This window comes from Mirounga leonina, unplaced genomic scaffold, assembly GCF_011800145.1.
Source record: "Mirounga leonina isolate KUSES-001 unplaced genomic scaffold, KU_Mleo_1.0 Mir_82, whole genome shotgun sequence".
Lineage (NCBI taxonomy): Eukaryota > Metazoa > Chordata > Mammalia > Carnivora > Phocidae > Mirounga > Mirounga leonina.
In genome coordinates this window covers 43754545-43777512 of record NW_023270825.1, presented here as the reverse complement: position 1 = coordinate 43777512, position 22968 = coordinate 43754545, and the positions used below count along the sequence as shown (strand labels likewise).

The 22968-nt window shown below is 43.4% G+C and overlaps 1 protein-coding gene across 4 annotated transcripts in view; it reads left to right on the top strand.

The window, feature by feature from the left end:
- The window catches only part of SAMD4A (sterile alpha motif domain containing 4A), a 203983-nt gene that overhangs the window by 108561 nt on the left and 72454 nt on the right, over positions 1-22968 (top strand). For all 4 annotated transcript variants that reach the window (XM_034992578.1, XM_034992577.1, XM_034992579.1 and 1 more), the window contains one exon: positions 12706-13224. In XM_034992578.1, coding sequence (XP_034848469.1) covers positions 12706-13224 — 519 coding nt within the window. The remainder of the gene's footprint in view (positions 1-12705; positions 13225-22968) is intronic.

Below are 22968 nucleotides of genomic sequence, written 5' to 3'. Positions count from 1 at the left end.
CGGCAGGCCCCCTTCCAGCCTTCTGGGAGCAAGCGCAGAACTCAAGGGGGGCGATGGGGGAGTGGTTTGGGAGGGGGTGGCTCTGCGGTAAAGATGCTTTAAACCGGAAATTCTCACCTTCATTTTATCCCGAGCCGCTCCAGGCCTGGTCAGACTGTTTACTGTTCTGACAGCACCCTGCAAACTCACACGAGCTGGGTCACAGCCTCCCTGTCTAGCCCTCACTCTTTTTTTACTAGCTAGGTTGCTTAGGAATGGAAAACGGGAGAGATCACCCCCGTCCTAGAAATAAGATGACATTTCGCTCGCTTATTTGTTGATTACTTTTTAAAAATCCAACAACTTCCTCTTAAAAATAGGTCCCTGCCCCACCCCCCCTTTGAATTGATTCCTCTTAGCCTTTCTCCTGGTAGGAAATTATTTTTCCTACCTGGTTACACACCAGCCCTAAGCTGCTGATCATCTCAAAGCTGGAAGTTGGAGGCCTTGGTTTTCTCTTAGTTCCTTTGACCATTGGTTCTCAAACCTAAGCCTGGATCCAAATCACCCGAAGGGGTTTTTAAACACTTTCTGATTCAGTAGATCTAGGATCGGGTCCCAGAATTTGCATTTCTAACAAGTTGCCGGGTGTGTGTTGGGGGGGGGGTAGTGCTACACTTTGAGAACCAGTGTCTTAGGCCTTTTTGGTTCTCCTATCCCCTCCTCTTCCCCTTCTCTAGCCTGTAGGAGAGGAGCCCAAGGAGCATTGTTCCTTAGATGATGGTGACCTTCTTACCGCACTGCCCCAGAGGGCTAACAATTACACAGCATTCACTGTGGGCCAGATAGTGGTCCCTTGCTTTACACAGATTAGAGAATTCAAACATCATGACAATCCCATGAGGTATCCCATTTTCCAAATGAGGAAACTGAAGTGTACAGAGTGGTTAAGTGAATTGCCCAAGGTCACACAGCAACCAAATGGAAGATCAGGATTCAAGATTCAAACCCAGACAATACAGCTATTATCTTTCTTTTCCTTTTCCTCAAGTCACTTAGAGCACCTGATGCTCCTACAGTTCTTGGAAGTGAATACCTCAGAAAGGAGCCCCAAGGCAAACCAAGCCCATGTTAGGTACTTGTAACCTGTGTCTTGGGGTCTGAATTTCCAGACAGCTGGGCTCCCACCTGTGTGTGTGTGTGTGTTTGTGTGTAGGTTGGTGGGAGGTGGCTGTTTGAGAGCCGACTGAGCCTCAGGAGGGCCTCAGGAGGGACTAGAGTGAAGACCCTGGGGGCATCCACCCCTAAAAGGAGGCCAGAGCTCTCCTTCTGCTGAGGCCAGGCTCCCCTCACGATTCTGCCCTGGTGCAAAGGTTTCCACTGTTGACACTTAACACCCTAACCAGAGACAGACAAAGCTGAAAAAGGAACAGATCTGCTGTGTCATCAGCTGTGATGGAAAAGTGCATGGATCTTTTATCCAGTCTGGTCAGCAAGCCTGTGTGATCAGCACAGACCTAGACAAGCATTAGAAGACACGTCAGTGGGAGGCATTGTCCCTGCCCTCCTCCAGGAGCCAGCAGTCTCATTGAGGAGAGTGTCACACGAGTGCGTATGTCATTGAGCTGGTCTGTGCAGTAGAGAGAGGCAGTGAGAGCCAGAGTAGATCAACAGGATTTGAGGGAAGTGGCAGATTCTTAAACCATGTCATGGATGATGGTGGGGGGCAGGAGGGGAAAGGTTTAAATGTATACAGGGCATTTCTACAGCAGAGAATATTTAATAATAAATAACCATCTCTTTTAAGATTTGAACAGCCAAAGTTGTCTCCATGGGTGTAGTGATAATTAAGCTTTTTGTGTTTTTCCAGTAAATAGTGTTGGATGCTGGTTGGAGGTCTGCTAGAGGTTCTGGGGTTATTTTAGAAAACTGATTCTATTCCTTAACAGAGTTGCCAGTTGGTTCTATAAATGGAGACCTTCTTAAAGCATTTTATCTACCTCTGTGCTCTGATTCTCTCCAAATTCTTCATATTGCAGACATTTCTATAGGGTACAAAACTTTTCCCATGGCTATCTCTGACCCTGCACACCCCGTTGAAGAGGACAGATCCTAACACCTGACCATCTACATTGATAAAGACCAAAGATACTAGACCCCAGAGCTTAATATATATATCTACCCTTAAAGGTGGTGATGTAAAGCTAAACTAAAACAAAACAGGCTGCTGTGGTCACTCCCGGCTCTGGATCAGTGTTGCCTAAGTCTTTCTGCTATTTTCAGGTCTTCCTTTGGTTTAGAATTCCAGACAGTGTGTTTGAAGCTCAGGAAGGTTAAGCGAGAAGCCTTCATCCATAGTCTTTCTAACTGTGGGCTATGAGCTCTGGTCTACTCCAGCAGTATTCCCACAAAGTCTACTAAAGCAAAGGGTCCTCAGCTGGTCTGTGCTCCTGCTTCTGGTCTAGCCACTGACCGCTGGGCCTATTTAACTTCATGGTGGGATGCCCAGAAGGAGAGAAACGGCCTTGGCCACTCTCATTTCTGATTGCAGAACTTCATCCTTTGCCATTGTCCTTCCCGCCTTTCTTCCTTCTTACCGCACTGCCCCAGAGGGCTTTAGAAATTAAAAAGTACCTCCCCTTCTCCAAAAATCTGAGAAAGCTTATTCTGATTTCATCAACAGACCTACCAACCTGAACACGAGTTTGGTACACAGATAACAGGTGAACATAAACTACTTACCTTTGCATAAAGTCTTAGAGTTGGCTAATAGGTCAAGAGAACCCCAGAAAGGGAGGTATGCTTCTCACTCCCTCTATGGGGCTATACCTAACGAGGACAAGCGAACAGGATTGGGAATTTCTAGGGTTGCTCACCCAACTCCATCCTTGTACAGTTGACTGGGCCCTCCTTTTCAAATACAATAACATTAATTTGTGACCATAGATTCGAATATCTTCCCTCCACAAAATTGTCCATCCTCGCCTCCATAGAATAACTTGTACATGTATTTCAGATTTCATACCTAAATGAGGGATACATAAATTTTACTATCAACTTTTCTGGTACGTCTATTTTGGGGATGTATGTGTGCTGTTCCTTGGTGACAGTATTTACACACATCACAGGGCTCTTACATTCACACTTACACTTTGGATTCCCATCTCTGAAGATGGGAAATTTTGTCTAGAAGTTGTTGAGCGACTTCCACATTTTAGAAAGCGTGGGACCCAGTGACTTAACTCCTTTAAAGACATAGAATGATTCCCTGTTGTCAGAGGTGAAACGGCCCTTCCTAGACTTTGTGAGGCTTGTAAACCTGTTGTGGGAAGTGGCTGTTGTTCAGTTTGGTCTGTTGGGTCAAGCACGAACTATTCCTTGGAGACTGACCTGTTTATATTTCTCCCAAGACCCTCCTTATTGACTCCCGTCTGGACATTGCCGAGGATTTTGGTCCTGAGAGTTCTTCATTAACAAATATGATTGCAATGAAGCTACCTGGACGACAGGGTGCTTCCCTCAAGGTTCTCATTTCTAGTGCTTCCCATGGTAGAAGGCCCGAATCTAAGTGGTGTAGTACAAAGCATGGTTTTCTCCTCTGCAAGGTCAGTGTAAGGATTGCTAATTCATTATTTTGAAATACTACTGAAGAGTCATTTTGTGGTATGTGGGGTTTTGTCAGTGGTGGTCTGGGAGCGTGAGAATGGCACTGAAGATGAGTGAGTGGGAAAGCTTCCTGCTTTTGGAACATTTATAGACTCTCCTCTGAGGGGTTTCTGGTATAAAAAACTAGCCGAATATGGTTTATAAGGATTTGTCTTGCATTTGTCAAGAGTAAGGTAACATTTTCTTCATCTCTAGTTTATATGACTCTTAGGAGACCCATTCCTGTGAGGTTTTATTAGAACATAATTACTCATGGCCCAAAAATTTGGATATACAATAGTCTTAACACAACCCTATTGGCATTGGTTTTCTTTCTTTCTTCAACAGCTGTTTGCAAAAGAGTCATATTAAATACATCTAATTCTGCTGTCTCAGCCTAACCAATCTTTATCACGAAGATTACTTTAATTGGTGTCAGTTACAATCAAGAAAAGCACCCATTATGCTTTTGTTTTCTAGCACATAGGGAAATTTTCCATCCTAACGGAATACTGAGAGGGGAATGTAGTAAAGATTTTGAAAAATAAGTTAATCATTTTATTTTCCTCTTTTACATGTTCCTGTTTTTATTCGATGTTAAAGCTAGAAATAATCAGAATTCTGCAGAATCAAATGAGAAAGAGGTGACCAAACAATTTTGGGGTGACATCTGGTACCTACTAGAGTCTGCAGGTCACCCACTCTATCAGTCTTCATTTAAAAGAAATTTCTAGGAAATGCCTAAGATTTTGAGTAAGAAATCTCAAAGTCTAATAAACCACTATCAAACAAAATGCCTGGGGACAACTTTATATAGCCATTAAAAAATGTGATTAATAAGGAAATGATAATGCATGGGAAAATGGGAACATCATCACTACCTTCATAGAGCTTTTGTCCAGTGGAGAAAGACAAGAAATAGGTATCATACATACCAGGTCACATGATAAATGCTAGGGGGGAAAATAAAGCAGGACATGGGGGATAAGGAAATATAGGGTGAGCGAGTGATGTGGGCAATTTAAAATATTGTGGGCAGAAAAGTTCTAAGAAGCAACATTTAAGCAAAGACAGGACAGAGCGGGGCTAGATGTGGACCTGGGGATAAAAGTGTTTCAGACAGGAAACAGCAAGTGCAAAGGTTGGGGGGTATGCACATATCTGGCATGTTGAAGAAACAGCAAGGAAGCCAGAATGGACTGAAAAGAATGAGGGACCAGTAGTAGGGGATGGGGCTGTATCACAGAAGGCCTAATAGGCTGTTGTATGGCTTTTACTCAGTTAGATGAGAAGCCATTGGAATGTTTGATTAGAGAAGTGACATGACCTATCTTCTAGTATAAAAAGGATCATTCTGGTGGTTATGTTGTTTATGGGGCAGGAGGTGGATGGTGAGAGGTAGTCAGAATCTGGGTATGTTTTGAAGATTCCTTGCACGAGATTGCTAACAGATGAAATATGGGATGTAAGAGAGAGTAGTCAAAGATACTTGAAGGCTTCATCCTGAGCTACTGGAAAGATGGAAGAGCCATTGCTGAGATAGAGAAGAGGCCCAAAGGAGCAGATCTTGTGAGAGTGAGAGGGGGAGCTCAGTTTTGGACAGAGTACCTTTGAGATCATCTGAGTGGAGATGTAGAGAATGCAATTGGATGTGTGAATCTGAAGGGCAGGGTGAGACCTGGGCTGGAGATACAAATGTGGGAGTCATCTATACAGATGTGAGGTCAGAATTGAGGCAAGTGGTCAGGGGAGCTGGCCGGCTTTATGCACCCTCTGGGAATGGGCAGCCTCAGACCTACAAAAGTTGGCCGTAGCCAGGAAGAGGTCAGAAACCTGAATATGAAACCCAACTTGAGCTCTTGGCTGAGATCTCAGAACTAGTTTACTACTGGCCTGGGTCTTTCAGGAGCAAAGGCACCCTCCTGGAGCACCCAGCCACACCAGTGCCCAGGACGAAAAGTGACTAAGATGGAAAGGCCCCATTGAAGAGATGACCAGATCACTCTGGAGTGGTTAAGTGGGTCATTGTAGGTATGTTGGGGTCAGGCGGATGCTTTAAGGATAGTCAGGTGTCTTTGAATGTCCAACAGCTAATGACCTTCATGGTCTCAGAGAAAGCTTTAGTGGTTATAATGGGCTATGAAGTCTACTACATGGATCCTTTTCTTTTCTAGTGAATTCAAGGGGCAGTAGCATTTGTGAGTGACTTTTTTTCTTTTTAACAAATAACATGAACTCCAATTAGTTAACAAATAAGCTGTATTAGTTAACTATTGCTGTGTAACAAATTACCCCAAAACCTAATAGCTTCACATAATATTTCCTTCACAGTTTGCCGAGGGTCAGAAATTTGGGACAACCTCATTGGGTAGTTCTAGCTTAAGGTCTCTTGCAAGATATTGACCAGAGCTGGAGAATCCACTTCCAAGGTATCTCACTCACATGGCTGGCATAGTGGTGCTGGCTGTTAGCAGGAGGTCCAATTTCCCTCTACTCAGGCCTCTCCCAGCACTGCCTGAATGTCTTCATAATTGATGTGGCTACCTTCCTGCAGAGTGAGTGAGCCAAGAGAGGAAGGTGGGAGCTACAGTGCCTTTTATGACCTAATCTCAGAACATCTTACCACACTCTATTGGTCACATGGACCTGTTTGGATTCAGAGTGGGAGGAGAGTACACAAGGGTGTGAATACCAAGAGGCAAGGATCCATGGGAGCCACCTGGGAAGCTGGCCAAATCACCCTCCTTGAAAACAGAGATGGTTTCTATCTACTCAGTCCTTTGTATCTGCTCGAAGCACCACTTGCAGCAATAGGAGCTCAGTAACTACATGCTGTCCGGGTTCCCCATAACATCTAGTCTAATCCTCATGTCTGGCGGGGTTCCACCAAATCATGGGGATGTTTCACCAGTCATTTCTAGCTCAAGAAAGTACCTTGGGAGACGATAAGCAAGTGCAGGTGCCAATACAAGAATCCACCATTTGCCATGTTGGTATTTGCCATTTGTCCCCCTGACTTTTTAGGTGCCCCGTCAGCTCACACCCCTACCAAATGCATAGTGTGTGCTGTCTGCCCCCGAGTTGTGCAGAGCTGCACTACGTTTAGAAGGCTTTATTACATGATGTGTCTAGGATTGAGTTTGTAATATAGATCCTTCCAAGGAGAATTTGACCACTTAAGATCCACTAGTATTCCTGCCTTTTAGTGCATTTATTTAAACAGTACTTCTTATATGTGTGCACTTAATTTCCAGCCATTTCTTGCATGAGCAAATTGCCTAAATACACTTGTGAGAAACCCTTTTATAGTAAATGTTATTAAACTGAAAACAAGGGTATAATAAAATAGCAATTTGAGGGTAATTTACTAACAACTGGAGCCCTTAAACATTGACATACCATTGTGTGGTAATAATACCAGATTTGGTATTTAAACACAATCTTCATCAGTCTAAGAATCATTGGGACAGTTTCCTAATCATGGTCTTTTATTATAGCTCCTTTAGGATTTTTTTTACTACTCCTATGTCACTGGTTTATAAATTATAAATCATCAACTTTTACCCACATAAAAGGTCCAGAAAATAATATCTTTGCTCCTTATCTAGAGAAAATATTCAGAGAAAGTAATAGAGGTGAGTTGGCACCATTGAACCTTGCCATTCTTGGACCTCTGTATTCCAGAGTGTCTACTAAAGAGAGTGATATTGAGGTATATGGTAATAGAAACTACATCAAGAAGTGATTGACTAATTAAAAATTTCAAGATTCCTAGTCTTCCCCAGTAAGGAGAATCCATTCAATACACATCTCAGTAAAAACTCCTTTCTGTCTGGAAGATGGTGTGGATGCCACAAAGAAGGCCAATGCGCAACCAGGCAGGACCTAGCATTCATGTCCCAAGTCCTCACCTGTAGGATGTGGCTTCCTTTTGAAGGTGGAGATACTTACTCTCATCACTGTCCCGGGGATGTTCACCCTGAGAGATTGACTCAGTACTAACTGGGAAGTAAACCCTGCAATGCTGGCTTATTAATTTGCCATGAGGAACCATCACCAGAGGGACCAGATATACTCAAAGTCCATATACTGAGCACAGGAAGGCGACCTCCACAGGAAACCAAATCACAATCAGAAACCATTAAATCGCCCTGAAAAATCATCATCATAGAATCTAGAAATACCTCAAATCTGTATGGTCAGTTCATTCTTTCCCTAAAGATACCGGGAGCTTAATCATAGTCCAAAAGTTGTTTGACAAGTGGATAATCAGGATGAGGGAGTCTGAGGTGAATGTTTAGTGGCAACAGGTTAGCTTCATGAGTAGATCTCAGCATGGGAATGATTTTGCCTGAAGAAGTGAACTGCTCAAAGCCAAATGGCTAAGACTTCTATTTTTCTAGAGGAAAACTCTTGACGAGGTATATTGGGTTTTTTTGTTCACATAACAAATTACCCAAAATGTAGCAGCTAAAACAACAATTAACATGTTACCACATGCAGTTTCAATGGATCAGGAATATGAGTGTTTCTGGCCGAGTTTCCCAAATGTTATCTGGAGTGCAGTCATCTGAAGGCTTAATGGGCTGGGAGTTCTGTTTCTAAGATGGTTCCCTCACAGGGCTAGCAAGTGAGTGCTGCCTGTTGGCGGAAGACTCACTTCCTCACTATCAAGACCCTTCTCCCTACTGGGTTGTTTGAGTACTGTCCCAGCATGGCAGCTGGCTTCCCCGGAGTGAGTAACCCGAGAGAGAGTTAGGTAAAAGCTTCAGTGCCTCTTATTTATTTTTTTAATTAATCTATTTATTTGAGAGAGAGAGAAAGCAAGCGTGAGCGGGGGGAGGAGCAGAGGGAGAGGGACAAGCAGACTCCAAGCTCGGCACAGAGCCCAACCTGAGCTCGATCCCATGACCCTGAGATCATGACCTGAGCCGAAATCAAGAGTCGGACACTTAAGTGACTGAGCCACCCAGGTGCCCCTTCAGTGCCTTTTATAACCTAATCCATGAACTCACACACTGCCACTTCTGCTATGTTCAGTTTTTGCTAGAAGTGACTCACTAAGTCTAACCCTGTGCTGTATGGGAAAGGAATTAATTAGGCTCCATCTTTTAGAGAGGAATATCAAAGAAGTTGTGGACATATTTTAAAACCATAGTAGGTATCACCTCTGTAGCTACTCTTCTTCCTGCACTTCCATAGCTGGCAAGGCTTCTGCTGATCCATGCACTCTATTTAAATATATTCATATTACTATATTTGTAAATATAATACACATATACACATTTTATATGTAGTCCTATATTATATATCTTATGTATTATAGAATCACATATTATAAACATTAATGTATTTAACTTATGGCCAAACTCTCTAGCTTGATAATCATTATGTATCTTTATGCTAATTTGCATACCCGAATTCTGCCACCTCCCTAGCCAGGGGGACCGGAGGCAAATGGCTTGACCTCTCTGTGCCTCTCTGTCCTCATCTGTAAAATAAGGCTGTAATAGGACCTACCTCATCTATTTCTTAGGAGGATTAAATGAGTAATTACATGCACAGAGCTTACAAGAGTGCCTGGCACATAAACCACATTCAATGCCATTAGCTGTCCGCGTGGCAGTGGTAGCTGCTGCAGGAATAGTTCGATCCAGTAGTACACCTCAGAAGACTGCCTTCAGGAGGCAGCCAGCCTCATGTCCGGGTTCCCGATGGTAGTAAACAAAAGTCATCGTTGTCTTCCTGGCCACACCCCAATCCCACACCATCCAAGCCCTGTCCCAAGGATAGAGAAAGACCCATTTCAGGCCTGGGAAGGACCAGGGCCAGGGCCCTTGTTTTCCTCTCCTCTTTGCTGCTAATCCCTGGCAGAGAGTGCTTACATGGAGATAACATGGTTAGTTTGCACTCCGAGTCCTATTTATGTTTTGTTTTTGTTCCTTTTTTTTTTTTAGGCTGACCTTTTGCAGAAGGGTAGAATACCCAAACAGGGAAGTGACCTCGCAGAAAGCTAGGGAGTTCCTCAACCCCGTGAATTTTTATTAAAACTTGTTCCTGAAATTTATTTCTAAGCATACATTTTCCAGGTACGCGCTAGCTACATCTGCTCATCGGACTGGCATCAGACAGAGATATATCTTCCTCTCGGGACCTTTTGCTTCTTGCCAGTGCCTCTTTAGTTCCTTGGGCGTAATGAATAGATTTTCTCTTTATCTGAAGTGTATTCATAATTAAAAACATGCTGGGTGTTTCCTGAAAATGTATTGATGGCAACTTGAAACTGGTGCTTCCTCCATCTCCCAAAGCTACTTTAAAAGGGAGGCCATACCTAATGGAATGCACCAGGGTTATCTTTTGTCAGGAGGCAGTTAGCTAAATATAGAGTCAGGGAGCCGGGAGGGACCTGCTGAGGTCATGGGTGCCCTCCTGCCATCCGCTTTCCCCATGTGAGTGTCTCCAGCCCCATGGCTAGCCAGTTCTGCAGGCTCCAGCCCCGCGTGGCTCCCCAGCACTTCAGCTGCGGCTAGTCCCAGTTGGAGATGTGAAGTCAGTGGTAATATACACCCTGGATGTCGAAGACTTGGTGCAAAGAAAAGAATGTAAAATGTTTCGTTGATGATTTATATTGATTACAAGTTGAGATAATAATGTTTTGATATATTGGATTAAAGAAAATAGATCATTGAAATTAATTTCACCTCCCTCTCTTCACTTTTCTTTTAATACTAGAAAATTTTAAATACCGTATGTGGCTCACATTACATTCTACCCAACAGTGCTTCCCTAGACCCATCTATCTCCATTCTTCAGGCCCCCAGGACAGAGATTATAAAGCCTTCCTTGGAGACACCTCTGGGTCTTTTGTCATCCTGGCACTTCATTTCTTCTCCACATCCAGTCTTAATCTCTGCTGCTTCAATGTGAAGACTTGTACTTCAAATCGTTGACTCTTCGTCTTCTTATGAAATCCCCACATTGAGCATCTCTTTATGTTGTTAATTTATAAGCTCAATAGCCCTATTTTCTTTCACCCTTTGACTTTCTGCCTCTTCCAACTCTGATATTTTTTAATGGCCTTCCCTGGGTCTTTAGACTCCATAATTATTTTTTTTTTAAGTTTTTTTTTTTTTAATTTATTCATTCGAGATACAGACATACAGAGAGAGAGAGAATATGAGCAGGGGGAGAAGTAGAGGGAAGGGGAGAAGCAGGCCCCCCGCTGAGCAGGGAGCCCAATGCGGGGCTCGATCCCAGGACCCTGGCATCCTGACCTGAGCGGAAGGCAGACACTTAACCATCTGAGCCACCCAGGTGCCCCTAGACTCCATAATTATTTTTAAAACTCGGTATCTGAAACCAACCAACATGGCTCTAATGTGGGGCCCAACTAATGCAGAGACAAGTAGAAGGCATTATTTCCACCATCGAGTACTTGGCCAGTCCTTTTGATACATTTCCACGCAAGGAGGGACAGATGCTGTTGGTAACAGTCTTAACTGATGAGGCAGTTGAGGCTCCTACAGGCGAAGTAACTTACCGAGGTCCCACTGCAAATTAAGTGGCAGATCTGGGATCCATGCCCAGGTTTGCCTGATTCCAGAGCCCACAGTCTTTCATTCTATCCCATGCCTTCCTTGCCTGATACTTTTCTTTGGTCTTGACGGGCCTTGTAGTATTTGGCTGGTGCATTTGTAGCTTCTGGTCAACAATGACTCTTGAGCTTGTTCTGATATGTGTGTGCCTTGCTAGAATTGTAAAGCCTGTCTGCTAAATTCCAGAGACCCCTTTTCAACTCAGCAGATACTTCATGAAAGCCGGTAAGACTGCCCTGCCTTAGCCTATGTAGGGTAATCAGTAGGCCAGGGACAATGTCTTCGGGTATCAGGAGTGACTTTTCAGGAAGGGAGCTTTCTTTCTTGTGGCCCCAGGTTCTGAGGATAACTTCCAGTTTCCAGAACAAGCTACTTCTCAAAGGCCAGTCGAAGGCAAAGTACATTGCTTATCCATGTTTACCTAAAGGCAGTCAGTGTGTGTTCTGAGTAGAAGGGGACAAGAAGGTGTCACAAATGGATCTTCTCATGAATGAAGTCACCAGTCACAAAAGGCCAAATACTGTATGTTCCCACTTATATGAGGTAACTAGAGTAGTCAAATAGATAGTGACAGAAAATACAATGGTGGTGGCTAGGAGCTGGGGGAGGAAAGAAATAGGGAGTTATTTTTCAATGGGCACAGAGTTTCAGTCTGAAAAGATGAAAAAGATCTGGAAATGGATGGTGGGGATGGCTGCACAACATTGTGAATGCCTCATTGCCACACAACCCTACATTTAAAAATGGTGAAAATGGTAAATATTATGTTATCCAGACTTTACCATCATAAAGATAACTAAACAGATCTTCTCTGCTTAAAGAAAAATAGCTTGCTTATCATGTGTGATCGGAGGTGCCACTCATGCTAAGTCTAGCTTTGAGATCTAGCTTTGGGGTCACAGTAGTTTTCAGAGGCAGCTTCTCATGAGAAGGGCAGGCTTACTTCACCGAGATGAGGGAAGTCCTTTTCTTTTCCTAACCGATTTCTCTATCTAGGAAGCTTTACCATCTTCACACAAATGCCTTTGCTAGAGTGTAACCCACTTTTCCACAGATGTCTGCAGGAGGGAAAGCAGGCTTATCCACAAGGATCCAATGAACCTTTGACAACACTTGCTTCTCTCTGGAGATTTTCTCAGTCCTTATCCCTGTCTATCTGAAGGTGTGGCTAGACTTTTCTAAGAACAAACACAGGGCTGTAAATTCTATTTGGTTGTACCAAAGTAATTGTAGGCTCTTTGGAGACCTGAATGGGAATTAGATTGAGCACCCACACATCCAAGAACATTTGTTCTGTGTTTCATTTATGTCACTGCCCCCTGACAACCTGGAGTCCGTTATCCGACCCGATGCACAGGCTGTTTTGAGAAAAATTTAGCCAGGATACCTAGATGGAGACTTAACCCATAGGAATTTCTTTACAGTGTGGTGTTTCATGCCATTGTGGGTGTATTTGCTTATTTGCCCTGTATATTTTCCTTTCCAGGAATCATTAACCAATGGCAACAGGAATCCAAGGATAAAGTGATTTCCCTCCTGTTAACTCATCTGCCTTTGCTGAAGCCAGGAAACCTTGATGCAAAAGTAGAGTATATGAAACTGCTGCCCAAAATCCTGGCTCACTCTATTGAACACAACCAGCACATTGAGGAGAGCAGGCAGCTACTATCCTATGCTTTGATACATCCGGCCACTTCGCTGGAAGATCGCAGCGCGTTAGCCATGTGGCTGAACCACTTGGAGGACCGCACGTCAACCAGCTTTGGCGGCCAGAACCGAAGCCGCTCAGACTCTGTGGATTATGGGCAGGCGCACTACTATCACCAAAGACAGAACTCCGATGACAAGCTCAATGGGTGGCAGAACTCTCGGGATTCTGGGATTTGCATCAACGCCTCCAACTGGCAGGACAAAAGCCTGGGGTGTGAGAACGGCCACGTGCCCCTCTACTCCTCCTCATCTGTCCCCACCACAATCAATACAATTGGAACCAGCACAAGTACAAGTAAGTTCCCTGGAAGCCTTCTAGAGCAGTCTGGTGTAGTGACTTGCTGTGTGTGGCATGTCCCACTGAGAATGTCGCTCTGAGCACCCCGTAACCCTGGGAGAGAGGGGCTCACTGGAATTGGCTGTGGGAGAGGGATCTTTGGATCCCTTTGACTCTGGAAAGATAAAAATGCTGGTCAAGTAAAATGATCGATGGTCCGAATTTGGGTTGGACTGTGGGTTGGTGGGACTAAAAAGTAAATAAATAAGAGAGAGAATAAATGGGAAAAGAAGGAAACTTCCCGTTTCCACAAGTAGAAATGCCTTTTACCCACATGCCTTTCGCCCTGGGGTTTTTGGATTTGCCAAGACACTGAGTTACGTGTGATTCTTTAAACCTGATTCTAACCCCTGGCTAACCAGATGCCCTCATGGAATTTGTGCATTTTCTTTTTTTTTCTTCTTCTTTTTTTCCTTTTTCTTCCTTTTTTTTTTTTTTTTTTTAATATATTTCACCCTGGAATGTTCCCTCCCTTGCATTTTCTGGTTTTTATCCCCTGCTGTTGGAGACACTTTTCCTCCTGACAAGGGAAACAGGTTTGCTAACTGAGAATGCGGCTCTGTGCTGTGGCCTGGTGTGAATGCTGTGGCCTTTTCTTGCTCAGTCTAATTTAGGAGAGGCGGGTCAGGAACAGCTTTGAGGAAGGGGAGAGCAGAGGACAGCTTTCTGCTCTTTTGACCGTGAAAGCAAAGTACCCTGCGCACAGCTGGGACTAGGGCCAGGAGTCCTCTCTGTGGCTCCCCACTCGGGCTGAGCAAAGGGACAAACATGCCATCGGTGCTTCTGTAAGTGGCAACATGGGAGAGGGGGCCTGTCATTGAACAGAAATCCTTGATGCTAGTTGCATGTGTCCATGAATAGTGTCAGCACTGAGATAACTTTCTCGAGGGAAAGCTTTTGTGGTCAGACCTTCCGTGCCTGTCAACATGCAGGAACCCCCAATTAAAAGATCTGAGAGTAGTAAGAATTAACAGTGACGGCTTCTTGGCCTCTCCCTCCACTCGGATCTCTCAGCTAATGGGTCCTTTGAAATGGCTTTCTCAAATACATAGGAGTGTCAAATTAGAACTACATTAATTGAGATAACCAAGGAAATACTTAAGATACTGCATTCATAAGATTTTTAATTCTTTTTTTTACTTTTACATTGAGATTTTGATAACTCGTACATTTGGGGAATTCAGGGATTATTGCCTCATTACTTTATTATGTAAGAGGTTGTGGGGGCAATCTCTTTTGCAGACTAGTAATCCAGGGAACAGTTTCACTAGCCTCTGTGTGACACAGAGCGGTGGCTGGGACTATTAAGACAGACACATGCAGGCTGGATGACAGAGCTTTTTGGCTAAAGTTTCCCGGGTCAGGGACAGAATCTAGTAATTATTACAAAACTCTTTGATAGCTGGGAGAGATGCAAGCTCCAAGCTGCCTGCCCTCTCAAAACTTGGTCTTTCCTATTTTAAGGGCTGAATTTTATGTCATTAGTCTTGGGTCATCATATTTCTGTCTGTCCTGATTTGCACACTCAGGGCTGTAAGTCTTGACAAGATTAGTACATTCGAGGTGGTTAGCAGATTGTAGTCTGTGGGTACTTTCATTTTTCACTGTGGCTGCCCAGCCCTGCAGAGGGGAGAAAATGCAGAGATAACTGTCATGGCCTCCCAGATCTTTGGGTCCCTGTGTAGTACTTAAGTAGAAAAAGACTTGAAGGTTTAACAAGATAACTAGATTACATATCTCAGGAAGAAGAAAGGGGTTGGAGCCCTGTTTCAAAGCCTTGGCAAAGAAAGCTCAGATCTCTCTTCCAGAAAGTTTCATGCAAACACTTAGGCCATGTCAACACTTGTATTTCAGTATCTCTTTAACAAAACATTAGTGTCATTGCTTTAGTCTTCTGCATTGTCTATGGTGGTTAAATGGTGTTTGTCAAAGCTGCAAATTTTGGGTCATTCATTCACTTGTGCCTCTATCAAGTATATCCTGAGCACCTGGGAAGCGGGTTGACGAAGTGGAAAGAATCAGGACTTTGGTGTCAATGCCCTGCTAAGTCCAAATCTCAGATCTACAATTTGCTAACTACAGCTTGGCCAAGTTACTTAACTCTCTGAGCAAGGTCTTCACTTGCAAAATGAGAACATTCATGATATCCATCTTTGAGGGCTGTGGTGAAGGCACATGAGATTACATATGTTGACGGCCAGCCCTGGCCAGAGCTGGCAATGGCATCTGCTAAGCGAATAAATGGAGAGAGTAGGGAGGACATCGAGGAGCAAAGTGCTAACACTGACACCCAGGGTCTGTGCCCGCATTTGCATCTCTGACTGTCACCTGGTGAAGGCACCTTTCCCGAGCCCAGGCCATGCAGAGTAGACTAGGGGTCCTTGACTATGCCGTGACTTTTGGCCATTTCACTACAATAGAAAATGGTTGGACTGAAGGCTTCAGGACCTCTTCTGCACTGAAGAGCTAGACGTCTTTCTTCTTTTAAAATGAAAAAATACTCATACAAAACAACATGATTATAAATCATAGTAAGAGAACTGAGATCAATTACTGCTTCGCATTTTCAAATTATCAACCACCTTAATGACAGTTAATGAAAAGAAACGAACTAGAAGATGACTTCCTTACACAGTTTTTGGTTTTTAATCTTGGTTTATCCCACGCACGTTTTATTCCTTTGGTCATTACGCTCCAGCAAAATGCCTTAGCATTCGTGGCCTCCTCCCTATGTGGATTCTGTATCATCCAACTGCACTGCAAACACTACCCACCTCCTGGGTGCCCAGCACTGTGTTCGAGGCTGTGGAAAATATAAGGAAGCTTAAGGAAAGTGATTCATTTTCAGGGAACCTATCATATAAGTGGAAAGAGAAGATAGATCAGTCAGTCTCACAATTGAAAATGAAATCTCTCCCTCCAGCCAGACTAATCTGCAAAAATTTTACATAATAACCCATGCATTACATAAAAGTGCAGTTAAAAAAAATAACTCCAATAGCTGCCATCGGGTGATATAGGATTGTGTCAGCTGAATGGGGGCGGGGGGGCCGTCTGTACTGTAAGCACTGTGAATGTGTGAAATGGAAAGATCCTTATGAACCGGAGGGTCAGGAAAGCCTTTGTAGGTAATAGGGGAAGTAAGCTAGGTTAGAGATGGTGAGGGGACCGAGGGTAGGGACATGCATTGTGAGCAACGGTATGGAGGTTATAGTATGTAGTCAGGGTTGGAAGATAGTGAGGAAGAAGGAGAGGTTCACGAAGGAAAAAGAGTAGTGAGAGACGGCAATACAAGTAGACTGAGGGAGGGGATCTGAGAGCTCTAAAGAGTCCAAGCATCCCACCATGGATGTGGCAGTGATATGAGCAATGCTGTAGAGGGACTGGTGTACTGGGTGCAAACCAGATGAATGACAAGTGCTGAGTTTCAAAACCTCAGTTGTGAGGTAGTAAAAGTATCATGAGGATAGGAACAGGCATGGAGCAGAAGGAATGGGTGCTAGAAATGTTTCTAGGTGTAATTATGAAAATTAGGACTCAGTATTGACTTGGACATACATTATCAATTTATTTATTTGTTCATTCATTAACTTAGAAAATGTTTATTGAGCACCTACTATATGCTTAACCTATTTAAGGCACTCAGGGTGCATCAGCGGACAAGACAAAGATGCTCTCCCTTATGGAGTTTGCAGTCTAACATGTATAAATTATAATATATAAGGAACTTATATAGTGTGTTAGAGATTGGTGAGTGGTATGGAAATTAAAAAAAAAAAAACAGAGTAGGGTCAGAAGGATCAGGCCTAGGTGGTGAGGTGGTTATAGGATTAAATAGGGTGGTCAGGATAGACCTCACCAGGAAGGTAACATGTGAACAAAGACTTGAAGGAGGTAAGGGGGTTAGCCAAGTGGGTGTCTGGGGGGAGAATAGTCCAGCCAGAGAAAAAGCTTAAACAAAGATCCCAAGATCTTTTCCCAGCTTGCTGGGGAAAAGCACAAAGGCCAGTGGCTGAAAGGGAATGAGTGAGTGAGGTAGACAGTGGCGGAGGTTGCCGAGGTATCGGGGAAGGACAGATCCTACAGGGCACTGCAGGCCATTGCAAGGACTTTGACTTTTGCTGTCAGGAAACCAAGAAGCCATTGGAGGGTTTTTGGCAGACAAGTGACGTGATCTGATTTATATTTTAAAGAGATCACTTTGGCTGCTGTATTAAGAATAGGCTGTACCAGGGCAAGGATGGAAACACAAAGATCAGTTCAGAGGCTATTGCAATGATCCAGGCCAGACATTGCTGACTCTGGCCGGGATGGCTGAGGTAGAAGAGAGAAGAGTGTCAGAGTCTAGATATATTTTGAAAATACGAGATTTCCTGACAAGAGAAATGAAGGGTATGAGGGAAAGAATTCAAGAATGACTCCAGAGTTTTTGCTTATGTAACTGGAAGGATGGAGAAAATTTCTATTAAGTTTGAAAGCAAGATTGGGAGTTGTGTCATATATGACGAATCTCGGTGCCCATTAGATGATCAGACAGGTCTCGTGGGCATTTAGATGTATGAGTATGCAGTTTGGGAGAGAGGACTGATCTGAGATAGACATTTGGGAGTTACCAGTACAGAAGTAGTATTTAAAACTCTGAAACAGAATGAAATTACCAAAGCAAAGATGTAGACAGAGAAGAGGACCAAGGACTGAGCCTGGGTACTTCAACATGAAGGCTGAGGAAGAGGAGGATAAAGCAAAAGAAATGCAGGAGAAACCATTGAAGTCAGAAAAAAGTCAAGTGTGTGGGCGTCTTGCAGGGCAAATGAAGAACATGTTTCAAGGGGAAAAGTGATCAGGTAAAATTCTGCTGATACATCCAATAAAATGAGGACCAAGGATTAACCACTGGATTTATCAAAAAGGAATATTAGAGATAAATTGGGAGTACTTCACACATGGTAGGCATTTAAGGGATGAAGAAAGTTGAATTAGTGATTCCAAAGAGATGAAAGGCAAGATAGGGAGAGAAACTAGATACAAGCTCAATTTTCGATGTGTATTGACTTAGAGAAGGTGCTAGAACATTGAGATGGAGAAAAACGATGTTTAGAGGGCATTTAATGCACATGATGGTGCCATGGGAAGTTTTGGAAGGAAGGGATTAGGGTGAGGCTAAGAGTAGGGGGCAAAAACTAAACCCCAATATAACAAGAATCAACCTGTTTTCATCCCTTTAAGTGGAGGCAAGAGTACCTTTTATTGGTTGCAGGCTAAATCAAGTGAGATCACACAGGGACTTTGAGCCACACCTTTTCTCATGAGAAAGAGAAGAATGGGTTGGGACAGTTGAGAAGTCGATTAAACATTTTGGATAGCTTCAAGGCGTTTCAGAAGAGGGGTACTGTATTTTTCAGTACCTCACCGTCCTTGTAAGGCTACTCAGGTCTGGTCATTAAAAGCAAGAATGTGCAGATTCTTCATGAGCCCGTGAGATCAGAAAGAACGAGGTTATTAGCTGTCACAGACTTACACAAAGACTTAGTCAACTTTGTTCTGGCCATTACAAGCAATTCCACTTGTAAGGTGCATAGAACCTGGCTTAGCATCTCTACGTTTGCTTCCTGTCTGAAGTCTGCTATAGAAAAAAGCAAACCATTCAGGAAAAGAACATTCAGGAAAAATACCTCCTGGTTTTCCAAAGAGCCCACAGATTTCCCCTGTGTGGAGGTCAGTGCCACCTCCCTTACCCCAGATTGCCTTTCTAACCATTTTCTGCTCTTCGCTGGTGGACATGGACCCGGAAGAAAACTACGTGCTGCAGTGACAAATGAAAGAAGCTTGTTTCTATTCAAATCGTTGCAATACTTGATTTTACTTCGCGTTCTTTACATGTGGATTTGAAAATGTGCTGCCCTTTGCTAGCCTGGTATGAGGCAAGAACGCAGAAGCTTTAGGTAACAAATTCTTCCAAAATGTTCCATTTAGACTGCCCACTTCTACAGTCTCATGGTACACTTTGGAAACTTAGTATTTCTTTCCTTTGTCTCAGTTGATTTTTCTGATAATAAAAACAATACCTTAAAAAATGTTGGCACCGTAGATCATTTAAAAAAAAAAGTAAATTAACAGTGATAGCATACTACTGCATATCGTTTGCTACATGCTGGGTACTGTTCAAAACCCTTTACGTAAATATTAACTCATTTAATCCTCATACCTCCATGATGTGTTATCCCCACTTAACAGATGAGGAAAACTGAGGCACAGAGAGGCAAAGTCACTTGACCAGTGTCACAGACCAACCAAGTTTGGATGAACTGGGGCTTGAACCCAGGTGGTCAGGCTCCAGAGTGTCTGCCTCTGAACTTGAGGAGACATGCCTGTCCTTCCTAATCCTATCCTCAGAGACTGACTCAATTACTAGCTAGTAGACCCTTGTTTGACTCTGACTCTGAATTTGTCCCCGCATGGTTCTCCACAGCACACAGATCTAGGATCCTGCCCAAATCACACCCCCGGTGTGCTCGCTTTGCACTGACCCATATATTTCAATGTCAGCCCTTAGCGTTCTGTGTCACAGTTCCTGGTTGACATATTTGCCCTCCCTTCCCAGTCACAAACTCCTTGGGGACAAGGGTTGTGTCTTCTTGATCCCTCCTTCCCGGCACCTAGAACACTTGTGTGGCTCACAGAAACTGTGGAGATGGCAATTTCCTGGCACGCGTTCAGCTGCCATCCTCCGGGGGCAGTGCGTCTCTGTTAGATCCTGGCTGTCTCTCGCTAGGGCCAGATGTGGCCTCCAGATCCTCCTCTGTATACCCCTCAAGGAAGCCACTATAATTCGATAAGAGATGGTATGCCCTGAAGCCTGTCTGCCCGCCCTGCCATAAATGTTTGCTGAACAGTAGGAACTTAATAAATTCCTGGGCTCACTAGGCAGATGTTCACGAAGTTAATGAATTTCCAAAATAAACGAGAAAACGTCCTTGGGAATTCACTAAATATCTGGTGATAATATTGATCATTTAGCCTTCTGTCATAATCCTCATAGTGACATTTGTCATTACTCTTGCTTTTTTTTTTTTTTTTTGCATGACTTATTTTACCAACTATGTCTCAATACTAACAGACTTTTAAAACATACTGTGATCGTGATTGTGGAGGTGGTTATATGAATTTATTCATGTGAAAAAAATGCCATAGGGTTGTACAGAAATTTGTAAGCCCCCGCCTCTCCCCTCCTCCCCCCCAAAAAATCTGTGTACAAAACTGCTGAGATCCAAGTCAGGTCTATAGTCTTGTTAATTGTATTGCATGAATGTCTATTTCCTGGTTTTGATAATGCACTATAGTTGGATAAAATGTCACCTTGTAGGGAGCCGGGAGACAGTACATGAGACCTCTCTGTGTACTATTTTTCAATTTCTTGTTACATCTATAGTTATTTCAAAATTAAAAGTGAAAAAACAAAAACTGCTGAGGCATCCAGTGCCCGGATATCTCTTGGGCTTTGGTTCTTCTGACCTGGCCTTCCAGGAGCGTGGAGGGTCCATCTATTTATGGGAAGGATGGTTGCTAGGCCCCATGGAACCAACACGTGGAACAAAACTAACTCCAGCAGGCAAGGTGAGAAGTGAGGGTGACGTGGATCTCAGGGAAAATGGCTCTTTTGGGAACCCCCGATCCACCAGTGGAAAAAACCCCTCCAAGTCCATGGATTGACCCCGTCAGCCAGGGCCAGCTCCTTCAGAGATACCCGTTTGGTTCAAGAAATCCTCTGCCCTTCAACATTTTCTGACAAGACCAGCAGCCACTTCAAGCTCATTGCAGTCAGCCTGCAAAAAACGATCAGAACCCAGATATTCAAGGGAAGGAGAGACACCACACAGCTTTAGGTAGGCCTGACAGGAAGCAAGGTCTTGGGAGTAGCCTCTTGGAAACTGAAAAGAGAGGGCAAGGCCTGCAGACCCCGATTCTTTTTGGCAGGCTGCAGGTCTTCCCCGTCCTAAGCCACTGGTGCCGTATAAATAAATCTTCATGGAATTATTTTGTCTTTTACCAACATAGTTTCTGGTTGGAAAATTTCTTCCTCCCCCAAATCTAGCCAACCTGGCATGTAACTGAAAAATTCCATTATTTCCTTAACCCCTCATTTGCTTTTCCAAGAGGTAACTCTAGTTGCTTTGCTTCCTTTGAGAAGCATTTATAACAGCTGGCCTGATATATTTTTAGCTTCAGCTTCTTTCCCCTTCAGGGGAAACTTTTTTAAGCATAACACTGGCCTTCTTGATACTACGGTGTGAAGGGGGCTCAGGGAGATCTCGGAAGATCTGGTATTACCACTACCTAATCCTTCCCTTCCAAGAGTCCAGAGGTTTCACGGGACTGTGCTTTTCCTCACCACGCTTCATGTTTCTTTTCTGAGGCAACAATCGGAAAAACACTACAGTAAGCAAGAAGTCTGCTGGTTTAGTGTGAGTTGGCGGAGATCCCACTGCCTGGGCAAAGCCAACGACCTCCATGGGCCTCCATGCACCTTGGGTCATGAGGCTGTGCCATCCGTCCCCTATCCAGGAGGATTTTTCTTAGACCCTAATTCCAGGGCGGGTTATTAAATACTAGATGAGCCAAGTTCTAATTCTCTACTGTAATTCAAAAATAGGATGGATTCTGGCTGGGATACATGGCTTAGATTGGACTAGCCTGGAAGAGGGAAGGAAGGAGGAAGAGATGAACATGGTTTCTTTAAGACTTTTTTGAGCCCTGTAGTCTTATGATTTCTATTATTTCACAAGATTTAGAGTCATAGTCTAATAGCGGCTGCTCCACCAAAAAAAAAGAAAGAAGAAAGAAAGAAAGAAAGAAAGAAAGAAAGGAAGAAAAAAAAAACTGGACAAGAAAACTTCTGATCTTGCACTTATTTTTTTCTTTTCTCACTTTTAAGGTTTCCAGGGACAAATTCAGGTTACACTGAAGAAAGATGTATCATGAATGTAACTTAAATGTATATACATTATATATATATATATATATACACACATACATACATATATATTTGACATCTTTAATATCAGGCAAATTAAACCCTTGAATTTCATGGTTTCAAGTAAGGGTGAATCTTTGTGGCAGTGCTTACTGTCAATTCGGGGTGTATTTTCTAACTCTTAAACACTGTACATACCATTCCTGCCACCCCCATTCTCAACATTCTATTAGGTAAAGAATGGTATCTGAGTACAGGAAATCTCAGGTATAAGTCAATTAAGAGAAAGGTAAGGAGACGAGGAAACAAGGAAGACAGGGGGTTCCAAAATCTGGAAAATGCTATATAGGATTTTCTAACATACCCTGGAGTAATCATTCTTTGCCAAAAGTCTGGACCATTTCCATAGACGAATTCCATGGCTAGAATTAGAGGAACCAGTGAGAGCACAGGGTTTGCTTTAGAGATTTGTTTCACAGCCAACCTTGCTGAGATGCATCCTTTCAGAAAAGCCCAGCAAATCCATATGGAGCTAAAAGATTCATAGCAGGTTATTTTATACTTCAGTCTTCTCCTCTGTACAGGAAAATGTTGCTGTGCAAAGGGAATTACAGCGCTAAGTGGCATGTTAGATATTCAATTTGGGGGTATAAATGACAAGGCAGTGTCCATCAAGATCAAGAACACGACTTCAAAGTCAGATGCTTTGGTTTTCTCTTGCAGCTCCTCCA